Raw genomic sequence first — 24,677 nt, 5'->3', positions numbered from 1 at the left:
CAAGGATTGAGACGTGTCGACTCGGCCGGGTTTTATCGGAGACGGTGGCTAAGGATCCAGCCTTCATGATCTGGCTGCTGCAGAGCCGATTGGGGGTTGTCTTATTCCAGGGCTTAGACCCGGGGACCTACCCTGCCTGTTACCGACCAAGGATTATGTAGTTGGTGATGCGAAGCAGCTCTAATTCCCGTCTTCCTTTGACTATTGATTGTTACGTCTTCTTGACTATTGACTATCACGTCCTCTTAACTATTGACTGTCACGTCCTCTTGATTATTGACTTGCTGTCCTTATCGGACCCTTCCTTTACGCACCATATCACTTACATTTTTATATGCATAATGTACATATTTTATAAATTTCTGAACATAGATTTTAAAATATATCAGATTTAGATATGGCTAAACCTATTTGAAGCTTATTTATAACAAATTGATTAGTTAAATCTACATTTTTGTTATTCGTTAATCGGCCATTCCTTAACTGCTTGAGGTGGTCAACTAAGCAAAGATTTATTTCAGGGAGCAGCTATTTGCATTTAAACATAATTATTTCAGGCACTCTCGTACTCCATTAACTTGAATGGCACCACAAGATACAAATGCAAATTTACCAAATGAGCAGAGGAGTCAAAATATCAATAATGTGGAGACACAACGTACGATTCGAGATTAAGAACTACTCTTGGATGCTTAGATTCTCGCTGCTGGCCCAGCCATCCTGAATCTGCGACGCATACTGCAGATTCCAGAGGACATCATCGATCGACGGCAGCTGGTTTAGATCTTCTGAAACGCATTTAAGGGATATTTCAATGACGGTTCTTATGGAGTCAAGAGCAAAGGTGCCTCGAATTGTTGGGTCTACAATTTCTTTCACATAAAGTGGGCTATCTGTTGAGTCTTTGTGCATCTGCAAATAACAAATCAATATTTAGGCGATCATGTTTAAAAAAAACAAAAATAGAGCTGTAGCATTTCATATCTAATATGTTAGTTGGGTTTGGAAGAATTATATACCTTAGATCTTATAGTATCCACCTCAATCTTGGTTTCATTTGGTTTCCCTGTGATAACTTCAAGAAGAATGCACCCCAATTGATATATGTCCTGCCTTTCAGGATTTGCCACACTGTGAATCCTGCAAGCTCGCAAACAAAAAAATAATAATGAAACGATTAATTAGCTAAGATGGCATCGTGGTATTATTCAACTTTTATTGGCTAAAACATTTTATTCGAGTGAAGTAAGAGGAAACTTAGTTCTCATGACAGGTTGGTTACCTTCCCATTTCTGATCTGTTGTCAACTGAAATAAAAGGACTTTCGTTTCCAATCTGTAAATAGAGACCAAGTCAATTAGGTTAATGATTTCTGCAAGCTAGGCCATGCTGCTCCTATTTGCCATACCTTGCTATTCTTATTCTTCGACAAAATAGGGAGACTGTAGTTGTTTATTTTAGCTGTGAGAGTTTTATCCAACAATATGTTATTCATGTGAAGATTATTTCCAAATATACCAGGAACTGTAACAGTATGCAAGAATTGGATTCCCCTTGCAATCCCAGAAATTGCTGCTAATCGTTGTGGCCATTTCAGCATCTCACGCTTTCGCCATTCTGTGAACAAAGCACTATGAAATGTTATGTTATTGTGTGGGCTGATCTGGAAAACATGCATAGTAAGCAAAAAGTGTAGCATGTTTGTGATTCTTTTACCAGTGAGATGACTTCTCAGTGTACCATTGGTAACTCGTTCAGAAACAAAATAGATGATCGTAGTGTTGTTAGCATCATCCTGGCTGCTAACGATGCAATGACCAAGAATGTTCGCTAGATGTCGGTGCCTGATCTTCGAGATGAGATCTAAATATTGAGGTAGATTCTGTAGTGAGAACTTTGGGTTCAATTTCATACGATTGACGATAACCATGGATCCATCCCCAAGCAAGCCTTTGTAAAACTGAGCAGTTGCATCATGCATGGACATTTCAAATTGCATAAAACGATACCATGCTTTCACTAAGAATATGATCAATTAATGTATACCTGTCCTCTTGAACTGTTCTCGGTCTGATTGGATGGATGAAATCTATTAGTTGCTTCTTCCAGTTCGTTTATACTAAACACCCGATAAGGTGTTAGCCCAAGAGTTTCTATCCTCGTTGCTTCAGATATGTGCCCTTCACCCCCAAAAAAACTCATAATTAAAGAACTAGTAAAAACAGATTTTATATTGGGATAAAGATATAATTGTGTTCATGTTTTCTTACTTGTGCCAATTGGAGTTCTTTTGGTGCTGCTGTCAGCATCTGAAGAATTTGAGGCCGTTGGTTTATGCAGGATTACTGCTCTCGATCTCCTAAACACGACAAAGATCAACAACCCCATCAACGCTGCTCCGACGATGATTCCGCTGGTAATGCCAAATATAGCATTTACATAGCTCCTTGATCCGCTGATCTTGTTGGTCGGAGGCACAACTGCTGCTAATGCTGCGCTGTCGCAGTACTCAACTCGATGCTGGTACCGCAGATCGCCTGCATTCAAGCAGTTCCCTGAGCTCAGCACAACTCTGCTTGAAGAATTGAAGAGCATGCACCGGGGCAGTCCTCCTAACAAGCGATTGTTCGCGATGTTGATGAATCCGAGTGAGGTGCTGCAAGAAACATAACCTGGAATTTGTCCTGCTATTGCGTTGTTGGACAAATCCAAGAAGTGTATCGATGGAAGAGAAAACAGTGATGGTGGTATCCATCCGGAAAACTGATTAGAGGACAAATCCAGTTTCCTTAGCCGATCAAAGGCTCTGAAATTTCCCACGATTGTTCCGCGAAAGACGTTGTTTCTGAGAATCAGAGTGACTAGGCCATTGCTGAGTGAAGGGAACTCAGGGCCGAGGCGGTTCCCGGAGACGTCCAATTCTTGGAGAGTTACGAGGGCTTTGAGGTCAGGAAGGGATCCGTTGAAGGAATTTCCCGCCAAGACTAGATTTTGTAGGGTCGACATGGAGGAAATCTCCATTGGTATCTCTCCGGCGAAGTAGTTGGAGCTCAAGTTGAGAACTTTAAGCGAGGGGAAGCGATGCACCTTGCCGGGGAGCCGCCCCCACAAGCCGAGAGCCACGAGAGAGAGGGTGGTCAGGTTGGGGAACCGTGTCAGAGTGGTGAAGAGGGAGGCGGAGGAGAATGCCGGGGACAGGGCCTTGGCACGGCGATCGCCGACGATGACGAGCTCAACGATGCAGTTACCGGAGCAAAGGATGGAGAGGGTGGGGGAGGGAAGCAGGGAGCAGAAGGCGGTGTCGTGTGACCAGCCGGCGAGGGCGGCCGGGTACTCGAGGAGACGAGGCAGCCTGAGTAGGGTCCTTGATTGGGAATTCGGCAGCTGTTGGGCATTGAAAGAGAGGAAGCGGAAGAGCAGTAGGAGGAAGCCGAGTGTAGCGGAGTAAGAAATCCTGGGGAGAGATAGATATGCCATTTTTGGCGTTGATTAACTTGCAGCTCGAGGACTGGATTTTCTCAGCGTTTATTCTTCAGATTTGAATGGCATGAGCTGCCCAGCAGAACTCCGACATCTACCTCCGCGTACACTGGAGTGGACTCTTCTGCACGCTGCCGTAGTCTTAACTGTCGCAGGGATATAACGAGATGAGAATTATGCATATAAAAGAGGTTTTAATCGGGGAAAAACTAAAACCCAGTCAAGATATCGAGTATCTAATGCACAATTCCATGAGTGATGAATGATGATCCTTATCGGAGGGATCGTGAGTAGACAACTGACGATCGGACTTGCTGTTTTCTCATCGTGCTTTTTTAACACTAGTGACGACGAGGAGATTCCTCCAAGTGGCGCATAGAGAATGGGAAAGTAATCTGCAAGCAACACTAGTGCTTGTATGTGTGGGTGTCGGTGGAAGGAAGTCAATGATTTTGAGACCAGATCTTGCTCGCTTGATTATATCGTACGTAATAATTTTAAAAAGATAGTTTATCTAAACAAACTCTTTTATATGATCTGATCAAGATGACTAAAAAGTATTTCTTTTTTCTTTTTTAATGTTTTTAGCTATATATAGAGCTCATTTTAATTTACAAAATAGCTTGCCATTATATATATTTTCATCAAAATAACTTTTTAATTAAATTATTGATATATTATTTTTAAAAAAAGTTTAATTACTAGATCTATATATTTTATACTATTTAACAAATCTATTTTAATAAACGTATCATATATCTTTTTAACTTTTATCATTGCAGTTAATTCATCCTCTCCATAACAACATATATATATCTTTTTAACTATATATAGAGTTCTCCATGGTATTGTTTTCTTTATCTAACTGTCGTTTCTTCTTCGGCTCCATGATAAATATTTGCAAAATAAATACATATTTAATCATTTGACCTGGTACATACAATATCATATGAAAATGATTTCATAGAAAATATTTTAAAAAATCAAAATAAATTTATCAGAAATTTGAATAACATGATATTTTATTAAAAATTTAAATTCAATCTAAAAGAAATAAAAATTGTCTTAATTAGTTAGGCGGATCCGATCTTGAAACCAGAGATTGGAATTATAAATTTTGAAGTATACGAGCAGCAACTAGGCTGTCGCTGTCTTCCACATGATAGTTGCTGAACTAGCAAGCAAAAAGGACGTCTTGTCCCTGTTATCGAAAGGAGCCGCTGTCACTCATATCACGGATCAGATTATATCTCCAGCCCATAATTCACCAACTTGCAGCTCTAGCATTTGCGTGAGGAGCTCATGGAGGGAGATCAGGAAACTTCCCGGGGGATTCAAGTTCATTACTCCACTGTGTAATATTAGCAGGGCCGGATCTGATTTGTAGGAGTCCTAACGAAAAGAAAAATTTTATTAACTTATAATTTAAATATAGTTTAATAGAAAATTTTGAAAATCAATATATTTTATTTAAAATACGATAAATTTCATATAAAATTTATTTTTTAAGATTTTTCAAAAAGTGTAATACTATATTTAAAAAATGTTTCCTATGTTTCTCCAAAGAGTGGAACAGATTATAAGAAACATGTTTGTATTATAAATTTCAACTGTAAAAATAAAACACACAAAATCAATAACAAAGTTAATAATGAAACAAACATAAGTAATGAAAATAATAGTCAAAGAACAATAAAGCCTGATTTGTACTTAAAGCAATCGATATAATTTATTCTATAATGATTAAAATTATGATAATTTATTTAAATTCTTTTAAATCTGTAAGAAAAATTATAAAATATTGACTACAATAGGGTAGCCCAGTGCACGATGCTCCCGCCATATGAGGTCCCGAGGAAGGATTCATTGTACACAGCTTTACCCTATTTTTTGTAAGAAATTATTTTCAAGATTCGAACTCGTGACCTTTTGGTCACATGACAACAACTTTATCGTTGCCCCAAGACTCCCCTTCAAAATATTGACTCCAATACAATATTAAAAATCGATATTGAATATTGACAATAAGAATAAATATAGATAAGTAGGTAACTTACGTTGTAAGTTTATATATTGATAAATGATCATGTTGATGAAACTAAAATTAATAAACTTTTCTAATTTAATTAGAAGAGATTCAAAGGAGAAGAAAGGAGAAAATTAGCGTTCAAGATTCATATTTACTTTTTAGAGTTTTATGACTTCTGTAAATAAATTAATGAAGAAAGAATTATATAAGAAATAAAATCTTGTAAAGAGAAAAATGGATCATTTACCTTCCTTCTTTTTTATTCTTTCTTTTCCTTTTTAGATTTTTTTTTAAAATTTTAATAGAAAATATATTTTTTCAAACTTTATTAATATAATTCAATAATATATATATATATATATATATATATATATATATATATATATATATATATATATATATATATATTTGGACCTTTATTAAAATAATCTAATTAAATATATTTTTTAGATTTTTATTAAAACAATCTAAGTATATATAATATATATTATATATGTATGACAAATTTAAGGATCCCTACAAATTATGGATCTTTGATCATTATCCTCGATGATATGTCTTAGAGTCGGCTCTGAATATTAGTTAAGACGAACTCAGATTAGTCTACCAAGTCCTAAGCATGTATGATGCACCAGCAAGAAGAGTAGTCAGCTACATTGATCCAAGGAAGTGGGTCAAAGTGTCTCTGTTCCTTTGTAGCTTTTCCTAAACCACGTCATGTGTTGGGTTGGTTACCGAGCTCCGGCCAAAGTCCTTGCTCCTTTGGCTTCCTCAGTGCAGCTCACTGACCTGGTGTGAGATCCTGGGGACAGGGAAGTAAATCACAAGTGTTAAAACTGTTTGTAGACACTCAAAAAAGAAAATTCAAGAAGCCGAATAATCGCACCTGTAAAATCAATTGCCCAATTAATTACACTAAAAATAATTAACTTGTGAGCACTAGCACTTAATGAGTTATTAGATATAGACATGTTAGTACGTAGGAGTGAACGAGACTCAATGTTTGACTGATAGAGGAAAGGATGCTTACATAGACCAAATCACGTTTTATTAACTTTTTGAACTAATTTTTTCATGGTGAGAGAACGAGACTTCAATCCGCTTTGTAATGATGGCAAGTGAATAAGGCATTCATAAAAATTCACTATTTTTTTTTAACAAATGATGATAATTAATCTGCACATGAAATCCTTTTATAGTATTTGAATTTATTATCATAAAAGCTAATATTAATTAATTTGCACATGAAATCCTGTTAGTATTTGGAGTTATTGTTATAATTTAAGAATAAAAATATGATAGTTTTTTGGGTCTAATTTAGTGCATGCAATCCCAAAAGAAGTCAAGAGAGTAAAAATATAAAAATTTACAAGCTAAACAGTGATAAAGAAGTTTAAAAAAAAAAAATTCCTCAATATTTTTTATGAGACATTTAGGTACAACTTAACTTGGCACAGACCATAGAGGCACAAATTTTGATCTCTTCTACCTCTAAACAACCATCATCCAGAATCAGCATGGTGCCTCGTTTGGTCTCAATCTGGAGTAAAGAATTAACACAAAATAACCCTTGGAAGTTAAAGGAGATGAAGTTCCCTTTTTCTCCCAAAAACGATCATTAGAGGGATTTTATGGGGTCCTTCATCACTTTTTTTTCTGATACTTAGGCTCTAAAATTAGTGCAGAAGATCCAAAAGGAGCCTTAGAACCAATAATTTGGGTTCTTTTTTTCTTTAACCAAAAAACATTAAAGAGCCATTGAATTGTGGGATTTTTTTTTTAAAAAAAAACTTCTTGTTGTCTTTAATTCTGTGTTCATTTAGTTGAGAACTCTGAGAGATTTAAAAGAGTTTTTTAAACACAAATTTAGGTTGTCTGGATGTTGAAAAATGACACGAGATCTAAAAATAGTGATATTGATCCCACTCTAGGTTAGTAGGATATGTATACGTGATCCACATACTTGAGCTCGCAACTTGTAATCGTTAAGATCCAATAATCTTAATTAGGATTTTGAAAAATAATTCTTTTTAAATCCTAAAGTCAATAGTATAATCATCTAACCTTGGATAATCAATCTTAATTTCTCTACTCTTTCTTTTTTTAATTAACGAAGGGGCCTAACTCCGCCCATGAAGAATTAGTCATGGCTGGTCCCAAACTCAGATAAAGGAGGAAGATTGTATTAGGTTGTCAACCAATGTTAAAACTAAGGCAAATGTTCAATAAATGGATCTATTAAATTATTATGCTAATGCTATAGGTTGTTTCCTGGAAGGAACGTGTTTCAGTATTCGATTGTAACGTCCTTGCAAGGACTGTTGCATCTCCATAACTCGAATGTAATGCTAAATATATAAGAGTTTATGTTACAGGGTCTGACTGTAATGTATTGGCAAGAACCACTATATCTCCATGAAAATTTTAGTGTCATGTTAAATAAGTAAGAGCTCTCATGCCATAAGTTAGATAAGAACAAAAATCATAGAAAAATTATTAATTTAAGATTTAGAATATAAAATATAGGAATCCTCACTGGTAAATTAATAGAGGTGTAGATGCGATAATTATGAGAATAATTAATATTTTGTGTGTATAAGAGACAAAATGAGTAGAAGAGAAGGCAAAGATGGTAGAAAACTCAGATTTTAAGTTGTGATAGACAAGAAAGAGTAAAATAAAAAATGGAGTAGATATTATTATAGATAATTTGTTAATGGATGAAGTTGTAGGAGTAGTTAGAAAAGGGGATAGAATTATAGCTCTCAAGATAGTAGTGGCGAAAGAAACTATGAACATAATTAGCATATATGCACCTCAAGTAGGATCAGATGAAGCTATTAAATCAAGATTTTGGGATGTCCTAGATGAAATATTACAAAATATGCTATCAAATGAAATGATTTTAATAGGAGACGATCAAAATAGGCATGTCGGAGTGAAAAATGAAGAATATGATAGGACATTTGGGGGTTATGAATTTGGAATGACACTACAAGAAAAAAGTTGATAGACAACGCTTTAAAAGTGTTGTTGATGTAGCTGAAAAAATATTGTTAAAAGTACTGTTGTTAAAAGTCTGCTCAAAGACAACGCTTTAAAAGCGTTGTTGTTTATAGCAAAGACAACGCTTTAAAAGCTTTGTCGTTTTTTACAAAAATAACGCATAAAAAGTGTTGTCTTTTTTAAAGATAATGCATAAAAAGCGTTGTCTTTTTTAAAGACAGCCCATAAAAAATGTTATCTTTTTTAGCAAAGACAATAGTTTCACAATGCATAAAAAAAGCGTTGTCTTTTTTAACAAAAGACAAGAGGTTTTAAACTATTGTCTTTTAATACCAAAGACAAATAAAAGATAAATAACAATGAATCTACTTCAATCAATAATATATTATTAAATAAACATCCGAGATAAATATACAAATTATCTTCCTTACACTTCTATAAAAAACATAATTACTCGCATACAAAGAAATTTTAATTAGGAGACACTCAAAACTACTCCTATCGACTATATCTTATTGCATGAACTTAAAGGATCTTGATAGATGCTACTTATCCTCTTGACTTGAATGTTCTTTACTCATTGGATTTAACCATCTTCTCGCTTAAATCCGAAAGACTTCTTATAGTTCTTCATCGAAATACTTCCCAATCGCACCCCTGAGGTTCGGATGCAATGCCACATAGCATGTAGTTGTTGGTCCTGTAATCATCCATACCCGAGTTATTTAGCTAGAGTTTTTGAATACCTCCATTCACCTTCAAAATATCTGAAAAGACACTGCATGTGAAATTTCCATAATCTCAACATTTAATGAAAAACGACAAGAATAACATTATAACAACTTGTGTGCTTGAATTACAAGCTGATTGTAAAATCATGAGTTTAAGATTTGATATGAAACATTGATACTAGTTGAAATAATTTAATAATGTATGTTTCAGTGTAAGTTTAAAGAATGAGGTAATCAACAACTAAAAATATTATTAAGCAAAACTATAGACAATTAAGGGGCAGGTGTCGATCATCTTTTATGAAATAATGTATGTTCACTATAAGCTTAATAATGTATGACCATTGTAAGCTTAAAGAATTAATCACTCAACAACTAAGATTCTAATAAAGAAAAAGACATACAACTATGATGTAAGATCAGTCATCGTCATGAAATAATGCATGTACACTGTATTGGAGAAGTATGACAATGAGTTCTAATCTTAGACAAGATGTTTTTGATAAATTGAGGTTCAATAAACAAATAAGAACAAATAAGTGAATGTACTTTAAATGAAACCTAACAATTAACTACGATCATGATGAATGGATGATATAAAACAAACCAAGTTGCAGCAAGATTATCTAATTAACAAACATAACCAACCTAAAATTCAACATAAATGATATTGCAAGCAATTAAACTAAAACATTGCAAAATTGAATGAATCTAATGTAACAAACATTTCTTCAAACATTTAACATGCAGGAAACAAATGAGGCAAAATGCATTGCAAGGACTTCATCAGCAAGGTAAGTAGTAAAGCAATCGGATTTCATGTGGTGATATTTTGGCATCTGATACTTCTCTGCATTTTGAATCAGTACCTCCTTGTAAAAGACTCATAAAAGAGGCTCTCTATTCAAGAAATCCTGACACATCCTTGGATCGTGCAAAATGATGATCCTTCAGGTAAGTTACAAATTTAGTACAATGATAGAACGTTGGTTCATGGAATGAAATTCATAGGAAATAAAAAAAACTGTTCTAGGCAATGAAATTAAGGAAATTAGAATAAGTATACTTGTGATTGATAAAAGGGATAGTTTTGATGAACTTATTGGTTCTCATTTTAAGGAGATGAAATACAAGGAAAATGAAGCAGTGTAGTTAGAAAGCAGTAAATAAATCATCGATATTAATCACGTTTAAATTTTAAGGGAAAATTGTATGAAAAGTAACATAATTCTGTGAAGCTCAAAATAAATAGAAAGACATCTAATCCTTAGACAATATGTTTTTGGTAAATTGAGGTTCAATAAACAAATACGAACAACTAAGTGAATATACTTTAAATAAAACCTAACAATTAACTATGATCATGATGAATGGATGATATGAAACAAACCAAGTTGCAGTAAGATTATATAATTAACAAACATAACCAACCTACAATTCAACATAAATGATATTGCAAGCAATTAAACTAAAACATTGCAAAATTGAATGAATCTAATGTAACAAACATTTCTTCAAACACTTAACATGCAAGAAATAATGAGCCAAAATGCATGCAATCAAAAGAGGAAATGACAACTCCATTACAATTCAAGACTTAAAAGTAAAGAACCAACAAGTCACATAAGGAATCGAACCAATGCTATCCGGATCCTGAAGGTTATTGTTGGAAGTTTCAGATGGAACTGATCTGAGGAGCATGGAAGGCCTGAACTGAGAGACGATTGTTGTCCGATTCTCGGAAGAAGAGCTACGGATGAGAGATGATCAGAGAGGGAATGCGAGTGTGATCCGGATGGAGTGGGTTGAGTTGTGCTGGTGACGAAGAAGTTGTGTGGGATGACCGGATGAAGCTTCTTCGGCAAGAGATCTGTTGATGAAGAGGTTGTCGATTGATGAAGTCGGCTGTAGCACTTCTATCAATCGGGAGAAATATGTAGCATGAAGAGATGATGGCTCCTGAATCCGGAAGCTAGATTTTAGGTTCAGTGGGAGAGGGATTCGATAGAGTATCATTAGACGAAGAGGAGTTCGCCGGAGAGGGGTTCGCTGGAGAGGGGTTCGTCGGAGAGGGCGTGAGCTGAGATGAGGAGACAAGTATGCAAGCGTGAGAGAGATTCGCAGGAGGAGAAGACTATGCGTGAGTGGGGTTCAGTAAGAGAGGTTCCGGAGAAAGGTGGGTGCCAAAATGAAACTTAGGATTTTTCTACTCCTTAGTTGTATCTAATGGTTCAGATCATCCCAAATTTAGATGAGGATTTGACAATAGACAACATTTTTTAAAAATCGTTGTCGTAGACACTAAAAAATTGCTAATAAACAATGTTTTTCAAAAAGCGTTGTCTTTGACCCACAAAAATAACTAATATACAACAGTTTTAAAAAAAAACGTTGTCTATTAATAAGACAATAAAGGAATAGACAATGTTTTTCACTAAAAGCGTTGTTAAAAAAAAAAGACAACGCCTTTTAAAAAAAGTGTTGTCTTTTAAGTATTGTAAAATCTCAATTTTCTTGTAGTGTGAGAAATAAAAATAGAAAACTATATTGGATTTTGTGATAGCATATGACCTTATATTAACTAATATATTTTTTAAGAAAAGAAAAGAACATTTGGTCATATATAAAAGTGGAAATAATAAATAATAAATTAACTTTCTTATGGTTAAAAAGAAAGATAGAAAGATTTATAAAGATTATAAGGTAATCTCTAGAGAAAGCTTAACTATCCAACATATAGTATCAATAGAAGAAAAATATATATGGCTCATAGAATTAAGTGATGGATGTTAAAGATGAAGGATCGGAAATGCGATAGAAGGGGAGGTTGGATATCGCTCGTTAAAAATTATTTCTTTTTCGTATTGAAAACAAAGATCAGAATAAGCAGTGGAATAGAATAGCAAAAGCAATACAAGTGACTCAGTTGGTTACTTGGTTTGGAGCCTATGTCGACTCCTACTCCAAGACCCGCGATCCTTGATCACACCGTTAGGTAATTCATTAAAACTCTTCTTTCCAACTTTATTTAAGGTTAATTATTATAAGTCGTTGATTAAGTTAACTTTTTTTTAAAATTTAAGTTGAAATTCAGATGATTTGATTTTGAATAATTTGATTTCATTAGGTTTAGAATTCGATTTAAGAATTATTAAGATTACTTAATTTATAAATAAGTTAATATTAAATTTGTTTAAACTAATTTTGGATTTTATGTTAGATTTATTAGATTACCGTTAAGTTCTAATTTAATTGTTATTAAGTTAAGTTCAAATTAATTTTGATTTTATTTGGTTTCGAATAAATTTGTATTAAGATCAATTTTAAATTATTAAGATTATTAATCTAATGATTAAATTGATATTAAATTTGTATTAATTAAATTGGTTAATTAATTTAAGTTAGAATTAATTATTAATAATTGATTTAATTGATTATTTATTATTAAATATATTAATTAGTTAAAAATTGTTTAAGTTATATTAGGATTAAATTGTTTAATTAATTTCTTATCAATTTATGATTAAGATAAGACAAATACTTTAATCTAATTAATTGAATTCATTTGAATTAATTAGCTATGATACGGTGCATGATTGTGGGGTCAGTAAGATGATGTGGTTAGGAGTCAAGACCACAGGATGGTCAGAAGTCCACCCTTCGTGGCTGATCAGAAGTCCAGCTTACGTGGCTGGTCAGAAGTCCAGCTTACGTGGTTAGTTAGAAGTCCAGTTTACGTAGAGGTCAGAAATCCAGCTTGCGTGGAGGTCAGAAGTCCAGCCTACGGGGCTGGTCAGAAGTTCAACTTACGTGGAGGTCAGAAGTCAAGCTTGCGTGGCCAGGGTCAAAGTCTCAGCTGACAGGGCGGTCAAAGGATAGGATTATAAGTCAGACAAGAACCAGCCCTAATAGCGATCAAGGACCGGGCCCACGGGCCAGGTACAGCTGAGGGTTGAGCCCACAAGTCAGGTAAAGGTAAAGGAAAGAAGGCCCCTGACGTAGAACAAACTGGGCGTGCAAGTCGGAAGGTACAAGCCATGGATAACAGTAGACGAATACAGGTCGGGAAACAGATCTAGCGTACAGGTCGGGACGTACAAGTCATGGATAACAGTAGATGAATGCAAGTCGGGAAACAGACCTGGCGTACAGGTTGGGACGTACAAGCCATGGATAACAGTAGACGGATACAGGTCGGGAAACAGATCTGGCGTATAGGTAAGAACATATAAGTCAGGGATAACAACAGAGGCAGGTCGAGACACAGATCTGGCATATAGGTCGGAATATACAAGTCATGGATAACAACAGAGGCAGGTCGGGACACGGACTTGGCGTGCAGGTCGGGAAATACAAGCCATGACAGAGGCAGGTCAGGAAACAGACCGAGCGTACAGGTCGGGACGTACAAATCATAGATAATAGTAGCTAGCATACAGGAGAACACATAAGCCCTTAATAACAGTAGAGGCATGTCGGGATACAGACCTGATGTACAGGTCAGAATGTACAAGCCAGGGATAACAGCGGACAGAAGCATGTCGGGATACAGACCTGGCGTACAGGTCGGGACGCACAGGCCAGGTATAACAATAGACAGATGTAGGTCGGGATACAGACCTGGCGTACAGGTCGGAACGTACAAGCCATGGATAACAGCAGAGGCAGGTTGGGATACAGGACGGGCGTATAGGTCGGGACCTACGAACCACGGATAATAGCATACAGAAGCAGGTCAGAGTACAGACCGTGGAATACAGACCTAGCGTCCAGGCACTACAGGACAAACAAGCCAGGGAATCGTAACTGTCTGTCAGAGAATAATCAGTGTGTCAGGGAATATGCTAACAGTCGGGGCTCATTACTCCTTTGGTTATGATACCAGCCTATGAGGAGGTGCCGCATGTCATTCATTTACCGCCAGACAAAATCTGACAGTCGACATTCCCTGACACCCATCAGACCCCAGAAACATCCGTTGCAATATAAAAAGGGATGTTTTGTTCCTTATGCAGGTACGCTCACTCGTCATTTCTTACTCGTCTTTACTTTTCGTCCTTTCTCTATGCTTTCTAGGGAAAAAGACCTGACTTGAGCGTCGGAGGGCCTGACCAGGGGACTTTTTTCCTGGTTTCTGGTCTTTAACTACTCGTGGGTTTGTCTGAGTGTGCGCAGAGCCGCAGTGTCATCGTCCTGGTCATCTTCCTTCGTCAGCCGCCCGTGCGATCCTTTCCGGGGGGTGCCAGGTAGATCAGATGCCTCGGTGACTTTCCGTCAACTTCTAGTACATCAAGGCCCGCCTCCATCCGACTCAGCTTCCGAACGAGATCAAATTTGGCGTCGTCTGTGGGAACACAACAACCTATTCCGAAACGTGAAGATGGAGGAGTCTGGCCGTATCAACGTCACCATAACTGCAGGAGAATATGAACTCTTCAAGGAGGCCAAGAGGCGGGCAGCCTCCGAGAAACAAGCGACTGTCTCGCGACCACGCCAAGCTCCTATTGAAGCTTCCAAAGAACCCGTCCCTGTTTCGAATCGGGGCTCTAAGAGAAAACAGCCCGAGGGGTTTCCTCAGGTTCCTTATCGCGAGCCTGACATGGGGTATTATCAGCCAGGGCCCCATGGCCTCAGCATTAAGAAGGAGCAGCCTCAAGCCTCCATGGCTGAGAGTTCCTTGCCCCGAGACTCGAAGAAAGGGAAGGCTCTCATCGTACCAGAAGTATTCTCGGAAGATCAGGACGAGAGAGTACCTTTCTCAGCCAGGATTTTGAATGAAAATTTGCCTAAGGGCTACAGGGCCCCGTCGATCGGGGAGTATGACGGGAGCAAAGACCCAGAAGAGCATTTACGCAAGTTTAAAAATGCAGCCCTGTTGCACCAATGCAGTGATGCTGTCAAGTGTCGAGTTTTCTTGAATACTCTAACTGGTTCGGCACTAAAATGGTTTGATGGGTTACCACAAGGATCCATCACCTGCTTCTTGGACTTCAAGATGGCCTTCCTGCGTCGTTTTGCCAGCAGTAAAAAAATATCAGAAGATGGATCACTGTATTTTCGCTCTTAAGCAAGGGCCGACCGAGCCCTTAAGAAGTTATATCAACTGCTTCAATCAAGTGGCACAGGATGTCCCCACCGCCACTTCGGAGATTCTGATGAGCGCTTTCTCTCATGGATTAGGGGAAGGAGAATTCTTCAGAGATCTCATCAAAAATCCGGCTCAAAATTTTGATGAGATGGTGGAAAAAGCTGTCTGCTACATCAAAGTAGAAGAAGCACAGGCGGCTCGGAGGAAAGCCAAAAGACCACCTCCCTCTACCAACAGGCCGGAAAGAAGGGTGCCTCAACCACCTCCTCAACCTCTACCCCGCGCCCGCGAAGCCCGACCTACCTTCCATCCCAGGCCGGAGGTTAGACCGACTCCCCGAGTCGCAACCGTGCACGCTCCCCAACCCGGATCGTGGAACACTCGGTACTGCACCTATCATCGATCTCGTACTCATGATACTAATCATTGTTTCTTGTTTGCTCGGGACTCCAAGCGGGCTGCAGAGTTAGGCTTACCACCGCCCGAGCTAGCCCCTCAAGTAATCAAGATGATGGAAGAGCAACGAGCCGTGGCTGGACAGGCCGGGCAACCCCGCCCCGACCTAGCAAGACCCAGTACTCATCAACCCGGTCGAGGGAAAGAGCCATAAGGAGTGCGGGAAGCCGAGAATATAGGCAATGCCACCGTCCGATAGATTGACATGATCTTTGGATAGCCAACTGATGGAGATTCAAGGAGAGCACGCAAGTCACATGTGTGTCGCTTGGAGGTTCACACTGTTGGATGCAGCTAGGAGCAAGCTTCTGGCCCTGTTATTGTTGGTTAGTCCTAGGAAAACGTACCGGTTTCACTGTACAAAAATTTTTATACAAGTGTCGAACCTTTCCTTAAATAACATATTGTGTTCTTTAGAAATTAAATTAGGAATCACAGACGGAACTTAACATCATTGATTCCAAATTTAACTTATCTGTTCTTAATGGTTTAGATTTGAATCGCAAGCGAAACTTAACACTATTGATTCAAATCTACCTAAGTTATTAATTCCATAAATATTAATTTCCAAAATTGGCTTCCAGGACTGCATCGCGAGGCACATGGCCTTCTTGGATATGAGAGCAACCACCACCGCCTAGGCAAAGCCTTTTAAGGAAAGCTAATATTTATTTCCTTAAATAACTCTAGGTTAACCAAAAAAAATAATCGAATCACAAATTCGAAAAAGAAGAAAACATAAACTCGAAAAAACTATTTCGAAAACTCTAGAATCATATGCCTCTTGTGTTTGGTATTTCCATAAATAACTATACAAAGAAAACTAGTATGATGCAGAAAACAATTACTAGTTATACCTTTCTTTGTAAGCAAAAATAACCTCTTGATCTTCTACCGTATTCCTCTTCTTTTCTTGGACGTTGTGTGGGCAACGATCTTCCGAGACGAGAACCACCCAAACCCTTCTTCTCCAAGCTAGTTTCGGGCACCACATAAACTCCAAGAGATGTGAGGTTAGGCCACTACCACCAAGCTCCAAGGGATGCTAGAAACGAAGCCTTCTTTCTCTCCTTCTTCTCCTAGCTAGAACCGGCTACCATGGACTTCCCTTATGTTGATGTCGCCGGCCACAAAGGAGGAAGAGAAAAAAAGGAGAAGAGGAGACCCTAGGACCGGCCACACCAAGGAGGAATAGAGAGGAAGAAAAGAATAAAGTCGTTAGCCATGAAGGCACCTCTACCCCCTCTTTTATAATCCTTGGTCTTGACAAATAAGGAAATTTAAATAAAAAATTTCCTTAATTCTTTTGCCATGAAAAGGAAAATTTATTTAATTAAAACAATTTTCTCTTCTCAATTGTAATGGCCAGCTACAACCAAAATCTCCAAGCAAATAAAATTTTAAACACAAATTAAAACTTCCTTATTTGCTTCTAGAAATTTTATAAAAAATTTCTCCAATAATTTTTCCCTTCATGGTGGATTGTAAAAAAGAAATTTTATAAATTAAAATCATTCTTTTAAACATGTGGATAATTTCCAAAAAGGAAAGTTATCATTAAAAATTAAAATCTCCTTTCAATCTACAAATAAGGAAAGATATCAAATCTTTTCTTAATCTTTTGTAGAAACTTATAAAAGAGATATTTAATTTTTAAACTCTCTTTTAAATCATGAACATGGTTAAAAAAGGAAAGTTTTCTTAAAATTAAAATCCTCCTTTCAATCTACAAATAAGGAAAGATTTCAAATCTTTTCTTAATCTTTTGTAGAAAGCTATAAAAAGAAATATTTAAATTTCAAACTCTCTTTTAAAACCATGATATCCACATAAGAAATAATTTTAATAAAAATCCTTTTTTATTTTCTAGTGGCCGACCACCTAAGCTTGGGACCCAAGCTTTGGCCGGCCACCAACTTGGCTCATCCACTTGGTCTTGGCCGGCCCTAGCTTGGGTTCCAAGCTAGCTTGACCGGCCCCATTGGGATGGGTAAGAAGGTGGGTATGTGGTGGGTATAAATTTCTATATACAAGAGGCTACGATAGGGACCGAGAGGAGGAATTGGTTTTGGTCTCCTGATGAAATTAAGCTTCCCGTGTTCGCCCCGAACACACAACTTAACTTCATCAATAATAATTCATACCACTAAAGAATTATTATTGAACTACCGCACCAATCCCAAATTATATTTTTTTTGGGCTCCTTCTTATTATGAGTGTGTTAGTCTCCCTGTGTTTAAGATGTCGAATATCCACTAATTAAGTGAGTTACTGACAACTCATTTAATTAATATCTTAGTCCAAGAGTAGTACCACTCAACCTTATCGTCATGTCGGACTAAGTCCACCTGCAGGGTTTAACATGACAATCCTTATGAGCTCCTCTTGGGGACATTATCAACCTAGATCACTAGGACACAGTTTCCTTCTATAATCAACAACACACACTATAAGTGATATCATTTCCCAACTTATCGGGTTTATTGATTTATCGAACTAAATCTCACCCATTGATAAATTAAAGAAATAAATATCAAATATATGTGCTTGTTATTATATTAGGATTAAGAGCACACACGTCCATAATAACTGAGGTCTTTGTTCCTTTATAAAGTCAGTATAAAAATAAACGACCTCTAATGGTCCTACTCAATACACTCTAAGTGTACTAGTGTAATTATATAGTTAAGATAAACTAATACCTAATTACACTACGACCTTCCAATGGTTTGTTCCTTTCCATCTTGGTCGTGAGCTACTGTTTATAATTTATAAAGAACCGATAACACCATCTTCTGTGTGTGACACCACACACTATGTTATCTACAATATAAATTAATTGAACATCTACATTTGGTATATAAATGTAGACACTTGACCAATGTGATTCTTATAAATGTTTATACAAAAGCTAGGCTTTTAGTATACACTCCAACAGTTATCAGCTTCAGGCCGGCAGACCTGGAAGGTCTGGAGATGCCTCATGACGATGCGCTTATCATCAAAGCTATCATCGCCAATAGCCGAGTGGCTCGGGTTTTCATTGACACCAGGAGCTCGGTCAATATTCTATTCAGAACTGCATTTGAGGAGATACAGATCGATGCCACTGAACTCCAGCCTGTGGCTACGTCTCTATATGGATTTACAGGCAATGAGGTGAAGCCAATGGGTTAGATTATGCTAGCCATATCTTTGGGCACCGAGCCAATAGTGCGCACCAGGAGGAGTACTTTTATAGTGGTTGATTCCCCCTCCTCTTATAACGTCATCTTGGGAAGGCCCGCCCTGCATGAATTTAGGGCCGCTATTTCCACCTTTCATTAAAAAATCAAATTCCCCGTTGGAGAGCAGGTCGGGGAAGTCAAGGGAGAGCAGAGGGTCTCTCGCCGATGCTACATTGATATGGTACGGGTGGAGGCCAGGAAGAATCAAAGGATGCAAGATGGGGGTGTTCATGCTGTCTAAGAAGAACCTTTGCCTATGGCTGAAGAACCCATCCCTTGGGAGGAGGTGCAACTGTACGCTAAACGGCCTGAAAGTCTAACTCGCTTGGCAAGCAACCTCCCTTCTCCTCTCAAGGAAGAGTTAGTCCAATGCTTGATCCGTAATCGGGATGTCTTCGCCTGGTCTACAGAGGAGTTACCTGGGGTCAAGCCTAAGGTAGCGGAGCATAAGTTACATCTACTACTGGACTCCCGACCAGTCAAGCAAAAGAAAAGAAACTTCTCAGCCGACCAGAACAAAATAATCAGAGCCGAGGTGGATCAGCTCAGGAAGGCAGGTCACGTTAGAGAAGTGCAGTTCCCGTCCTGGCTCTCTAACGTGGTTTTAGTAAAGAAGCCCAACAATAAATGGAGGGTATGCATAGACTTCCGAGATCTCAACCGATCTAGCACCAAGGATTGCTATCCTCTGCCCCGGATCGATCAGATGGTGGATTCCACTGCCGACTGCGAGAGGATCTGCATGCTGGATACATACCAGGGGAACGCAGGAGCCACATACCAAAGAATGATGGGCAAAATCTTCCGGGAGCAGATCGAGCGCAATGTGGAGGTTTATGTGAATGATATACTCATCAAGTCCCCTTTAGCCGTGAACCTGATCAAGGATGTAGAAGAAACCTGCAAGACTCTTTGGCAATATGGGCTGAAGCTAAACCCCTTGAAATGCTTGTTTGGGGCTAAAGGAGGAAAATTCTTGGGCTAGTTGGTGACCGAGCGTGGAATAGAAGTTAATCTAGAAAAAGTTCGGGCACTACGTGATATGCAGCCTTCCCAGAATTTGAAGGAAACTCAGAAGCTGGTCCGCAGAATAACAGCCCTATCAAGATTCATTTCCAGATCTGCAGACCGGGCCGCTCCTTTCCAATGGGATAAAGAATGTACCCGAGCTTTTGAGGAGCTGAAGAAGTATTTGGAGGCTCTGCCATCTTTATTCAAGCCGGTTGTGGGAGAACCATTATGGGTCTACTTATCTGCCACCCCCGAGGTCGTAGGGGCTGTGCTTGTTAAAGAACATGACAATGTACAACGGCCAGTGTATTTCTTCAGTCATCTATTAAAAGGGGCCGAGTCTCAATACACATCCCTCGAGAAGTTGGTTTATGGATTGGTCCTTATGGCTAGGCGGTTAAGACCTTACTTCTTAGCACATCCTATCACAGTATTGACCAATAGCACCATGGGAAGAGCTCTGACTAATGTAGAAGTTGCAGGTCGGCTTATCAAGTGGGCGACGGAGTTAGGGGAATATGACATACAATACCAACCGCGCACAGCTATTAAGGCGCAGGCCTTGGCAGATTTCTTAACAGAAAACCATCAGACCAACTCTGAAGAAACCTGGAAGGTCTATGTGGATGGATCGGCAACTCATCAAGGAAGTGGGGTCGAGTTCTTATTAATATCTCCCCAAGGGGATATACTCCAATTGGCTGTCCGATTGAATTTCTGAGCCACCAACAATGAGGCAGAATACGAGGCTTTGTTGGCAGGACTACAAGCAGCCCGACACGTAGGGGCAGCCCGGGTAATCATTTATTCAGATTCCCAGCTAGTAACTCAACAAGTAGTCGGCAACTTTATGAAAAATTGTGATAAATTACAAGTATACCGGGAAGCTTATGAGAAGATGAAAGAGGAATTTGCAGAAATCACAGTAACCAAGATCCCCAGGGCGGAGAATGAGAAGACAGATGAGCTAGCAAAGATGGCCAGTTCCTTAACCACTTGGGTGTTGGACCGATCAACGACACAAATATTCCTTATAGCTCAAATAGATCTACAAAATAATAGAGAAGCAACTATTGATTGGCGGACGCCTATGATCAGCTATCTTAGGCAGGGTATCTTACCGGCTGACCCAGAAGAATCACGGCTGGTCAGGAAGCAAGCCCATGCTTATGTCATGATCGGGGATCGGCTCTACAAGAGGTCCTTCTCTAGACCCTTACTCAAATGTTTGGGTATGGAGGAGGTCGACCAGGCCTTGCGAGAAATACATCTGGGATGTTGTGGCAGTCATGTAGGCGGTCGGACATTATCTCGTACGGTACTCCTGGACGGGTATTTCTGGCCTACTTTATAGAGGGATGCTCACAAGCTGGTAAATACATGCCTGTCCTGCCAAAAATATCAAAATTTAACGCATCGACCAACGGCTCTGCTGAGAACATCTATAGTCTCGTGCCCTTTTGATCAATGGGGCATGGATATTGTGGGACCATTTCCGATGGCTCCGGGTCAGAGACGTTTCTTATTGGTGGCGGTGGATTATTTCTCTAAGTGGGTGGAAGCAGAGGCCCTGGCCAAGATCACAGAAGATGTCATCATCCAATTTCTATGGAAGAACATTCTTTGCAAGTTCGGTATTCCGCACAAACTGGTGTCACGGAAGGTAATTTCAAGGGCAAAAAATCCAGGCCTGGTGCAAGGGGTTTGGCATAACGTAGGCCTTCACTTCAGTGGCATACCCACAAAGCAATGGTCAGACCGAGGTGGTCAACCGAGAAATAGTACAAGGTCTGAAGGTTAAGCTGGATCATGTATGAGGTAACTGGGTGGAGGAGCTGTCGAGCATCCTATGGGCCTATCGTACAACACCCCGAGAAAGTACCGGTCTGACACCATTCCATCTGGTTTATGGCAACGAAGCGGTAGTACCCATAGAAATTGGAGTGTCATCAGTCAAGAGGACATTATACGATGAAGGAAACACAGAGCGGCGGTTGGCTGAACTGGATCTCATTAGTGAAACCCGTGACAGAACGGCAACTCGGTTGGAGGCCTATCGACAAAGAATGTGGCAAAATTATAATAGAAGAGTGATTCCTCGATTCTTTGGGGAAGGAGATCTGGACTGGAAGCAAATTAAGCATGTGGGAGATGTGGCCAAGTTAGCACCACAGTGGGATGTGCCTTACAAAGTTATCAAGAAATTATCGTCTGGAGCTTATTATTTGCAGGATAATCAAGGTAAAAGGTTAGATCGACCTTGGAGTGTCAACCACTTGCAGCCTTACCGAGTTTAAAGAGTCATATAAAGAAGAAGAAACTGGGCTGACAAATGTTTGACAGGTCGGGGTAACAGGTCGGGGCCAAAAGTAGACCGGATAGTGCGGTAAGAGGATATATTGAAATGGAAATTGTATATCCTAATATTTCTTTCGACAAACTAAGAAATTTTAACAAAGTAAGCCTTAAAGTGCCAGCGGAAAAATAATGAAGTAATTCATAAGAAGTTGTTAAGTCATTATACATAAGCAGTCAGTGATAATCATTTGAAAGGAGCAAAAATGTCATCCGGGATCTTTTTAAGGATCCGGTTAAGATCTAAAAACTCAGCGGGAGGAGCTGATTTTAAGTAGCCTTGTTCATAAAGTTGTCGTAGAGCCCCAGTCGCGCCATATACAACAGATGTGGAGAAATGTTGTCCTGCTTGTGTACAAAACTCTGGAGAACACAGGTACAGGTCGCGGCTCTATCTGCAGCGATCATTCTCCCCTTCCTTATAAACAATCAAGGCTGTAGATACTCCTTCAGCTGTAGCACGGGCCTGAGCGAATTCAGTCCGGGTTGCTAGAAGTTCTACCCCCTGAGACGTTAATTGGGCCGCTTGGGATTTTAGTTTCTTGTCCTGCTCCTGTGCTAAAGTTTCGGCAGCATGCAGCTTCTGGGTCAATTGGTCAATAGCTCGCTGATGCTCCAAAGCTTGTTGATCCATGTTTTGTTGGTGCACGACATCAACCTGACTTTTTTCTTCTCGAAGGCCCTTGAGCTTATGGTTAGCCCGCGCCAAGGATACTTCCAGATAGGTCTTCCTTTTGGTCAGATCCTTTATTTCGGCTCTCAGGGCATGACTAGCCTGCGCAGGGTCCTTCAATTGAAGTTCCAATTCTGATAGGTCTTCCTTTTGGTCAAATCCTTTATTTCGGCTCTCAGGGCATGACTAGCCTGCGCAGGGTCCTTCAATTGAAGTTCCAATTCTGTTACCATGTCTCGCAGCACCTTATTTTGATGATGAACAGCATGGAAGGACTGGTTTATTATCAGGGACTCTCCACAGGCTGGGACATGAAGGAAATATTTGATAAGAACGGGGAGGATAATAGCTGTGGTACTCATGGAAGCTTACCTTGATATACAGCTCAGAGAATCTATCCATCTGGGCAGGGGGCGACAAGAGTTCCATATGATGCATACTTTCTTCCCACAAAGTGGCCAAATGACCTTTCATTGTCAAGGAGCTGGTGGGAACATCTTGTCGTGACTGTAACTCAGCCTCAGAAGGAGCAGTGGTACGATAAGAGAGAGGAACAGGTGGTGGTGGTGGTTGGGAAGGCCCAGCAGCTGACCCAGAAGGAGCTGAAGGGGGCACAGGAGAAGGATCTGGAGATGAGGTAGCTGGTGAAGGGCGATGTGAGGAGCCAGCTTCAGTGCTCTGAGGCTGTTGTGAAGTGGAGGGTTGAGCTAGCGGAGGCTCGACCTGAACCTCGGCCATAGCAGGGGAAGCATCTGCCTGGATCGGGGCAGGAGTCGAGGTTGTAACAGGAGGCGGAGGAGGAGGAACAGCGGAAGTGCCCGAGTCTTGGCTAGGATCGGGGGCTCTACGGCGAAGTCTCTGAGCCAAGGGCTGATCGTCCGAGTCAGAATCTTCTGAAGGTAGTCGAAACCTGCGTCTAGCAGAAGAGGGGGCATCACGACTCGAGCGGTTATTTAGAGAACGGGCCCGTTGAGCCGCCTGAGAGGCTTCTCTAAAGGCAGGGCTGGCGTAAGTTACATTGGCAGATCTTCGACCGCGACCGCGACCAGGGCTATACGTCGGTCGGGGAGGATTAGTTGATTGCGTCGAGGCAGAAGGTCGGGCTGTAGGCGCGGCCTGGGGATGAACAGTAGCGACAGGTCGGGGATGAATAGGAGCGCCAGGCCGGGATGAAGACAGAGGCCTAGGGCGAGCAAAGGAGGTAGACCGAGCAGCAAACAAGCCTCTGCGAGGAAGACGGGGTCGGGGGTTCGCAGAAATAGCCATACCGACATGGGTCGAGGTCGAGTAGGGGAGCGATCTCCTTTCTAAAATAACTCGACCACACCTCATTATCTCCATGTCACTTATAGGAAGAGGTTGAACTTCTGAAGCACGGGTTAAGACCTCAGCTATACAAGATAGAGTAGGAGGTCAGATACAATAAGAAAAACAAAATGCATGAAGTTACAAGAGAACTAAAAGAGAAACTTACCCAGGGAGTGAGACGTCTCAGGAGTAACATAGCTTAGGCGAAAATAGGATAACAACTCCTCAGATAATAAACGCGTCAAGTTCAGTTGCCATCCTGCCAAGCGAGATGACGCCTCTAGATAGGATGTATCAAGATGAAAATCCCCCA

At 39.6% G+C, this 24,677-nt stretch overlaps 2 protein-coding genes across 2 annotated transcripts; both read right to left on the bottom strand.

The window, feature by feature from the left end:
- Nucleotides 1-515: 515 nt before the first annotated feature.
- Nucleotides 516-3,918, bottom strand: LOC122005683 (probable LRR receptor-like serine/threonine-protein kinase At1g14390). Its single transcript, XM_042560806.1, has 7 exons — nt 2,271-3,918; nt 2,047-2,180; nt 1,717-1,960; nt 1,409-1,617; nt 1,283-1,335; nt 1,020-1,140; nt 516-912 (listed from the first exon to the last, which is right to left on the bottom strand). The coding sequence occupies exons 1-7, from the start codon at nt 3,475-3,477 to the stop codon at nt 679-681; spliced, it is 2,202 nt and encodes a 733-aa protein (XP_042416740.1). The 5' UTR covers nt 3,478-3,918; the 3' UTR covers nt 516-678.
- An 18,856-nt stretch (nt 3,919-22,774) lies between these two features.
- LOC122004302 (vegetative cell wall protein gp1-like) lies at nt 22,775-24,322 on the bottom strand. The gene is made up of 3 exons (XM_042559211.1): nt 23,429-24,322; nt 23,248-23,331; nt 22,775-23,158 (listed from the first exon to the last, which is right to left on the bottom strand). Exons 1-3 carry the CDS (start codon nt 24,320-24,322, stop codon nt 22,775-22,777), a joined length of 1,362 nt encoding a protein of 453 aa, XP_042415145.1.
- Nucleotides 24,323-24,677: the final 355 nt, after the last annotated feature.

This window comes from Zingiber officinale, chromosome 7B, assembly GCF_018446385.1.
Source record: "Zingiber officinale cultivar Zhangliang chromosome 7B, Zo_v1.1, whole genome shotgun sequence".
Classification (NCBI taxonomy): domain Eukaryota; kingdom Viridiplantae; phylum Streptophyta; class Magnoliopsida; order Zingiberales; family Zingiberaceae; genus Zingiber; species Zingiber officinale.
This window is presented reverse-complemented; position numbering and strand designations above follow the sequence as displayed.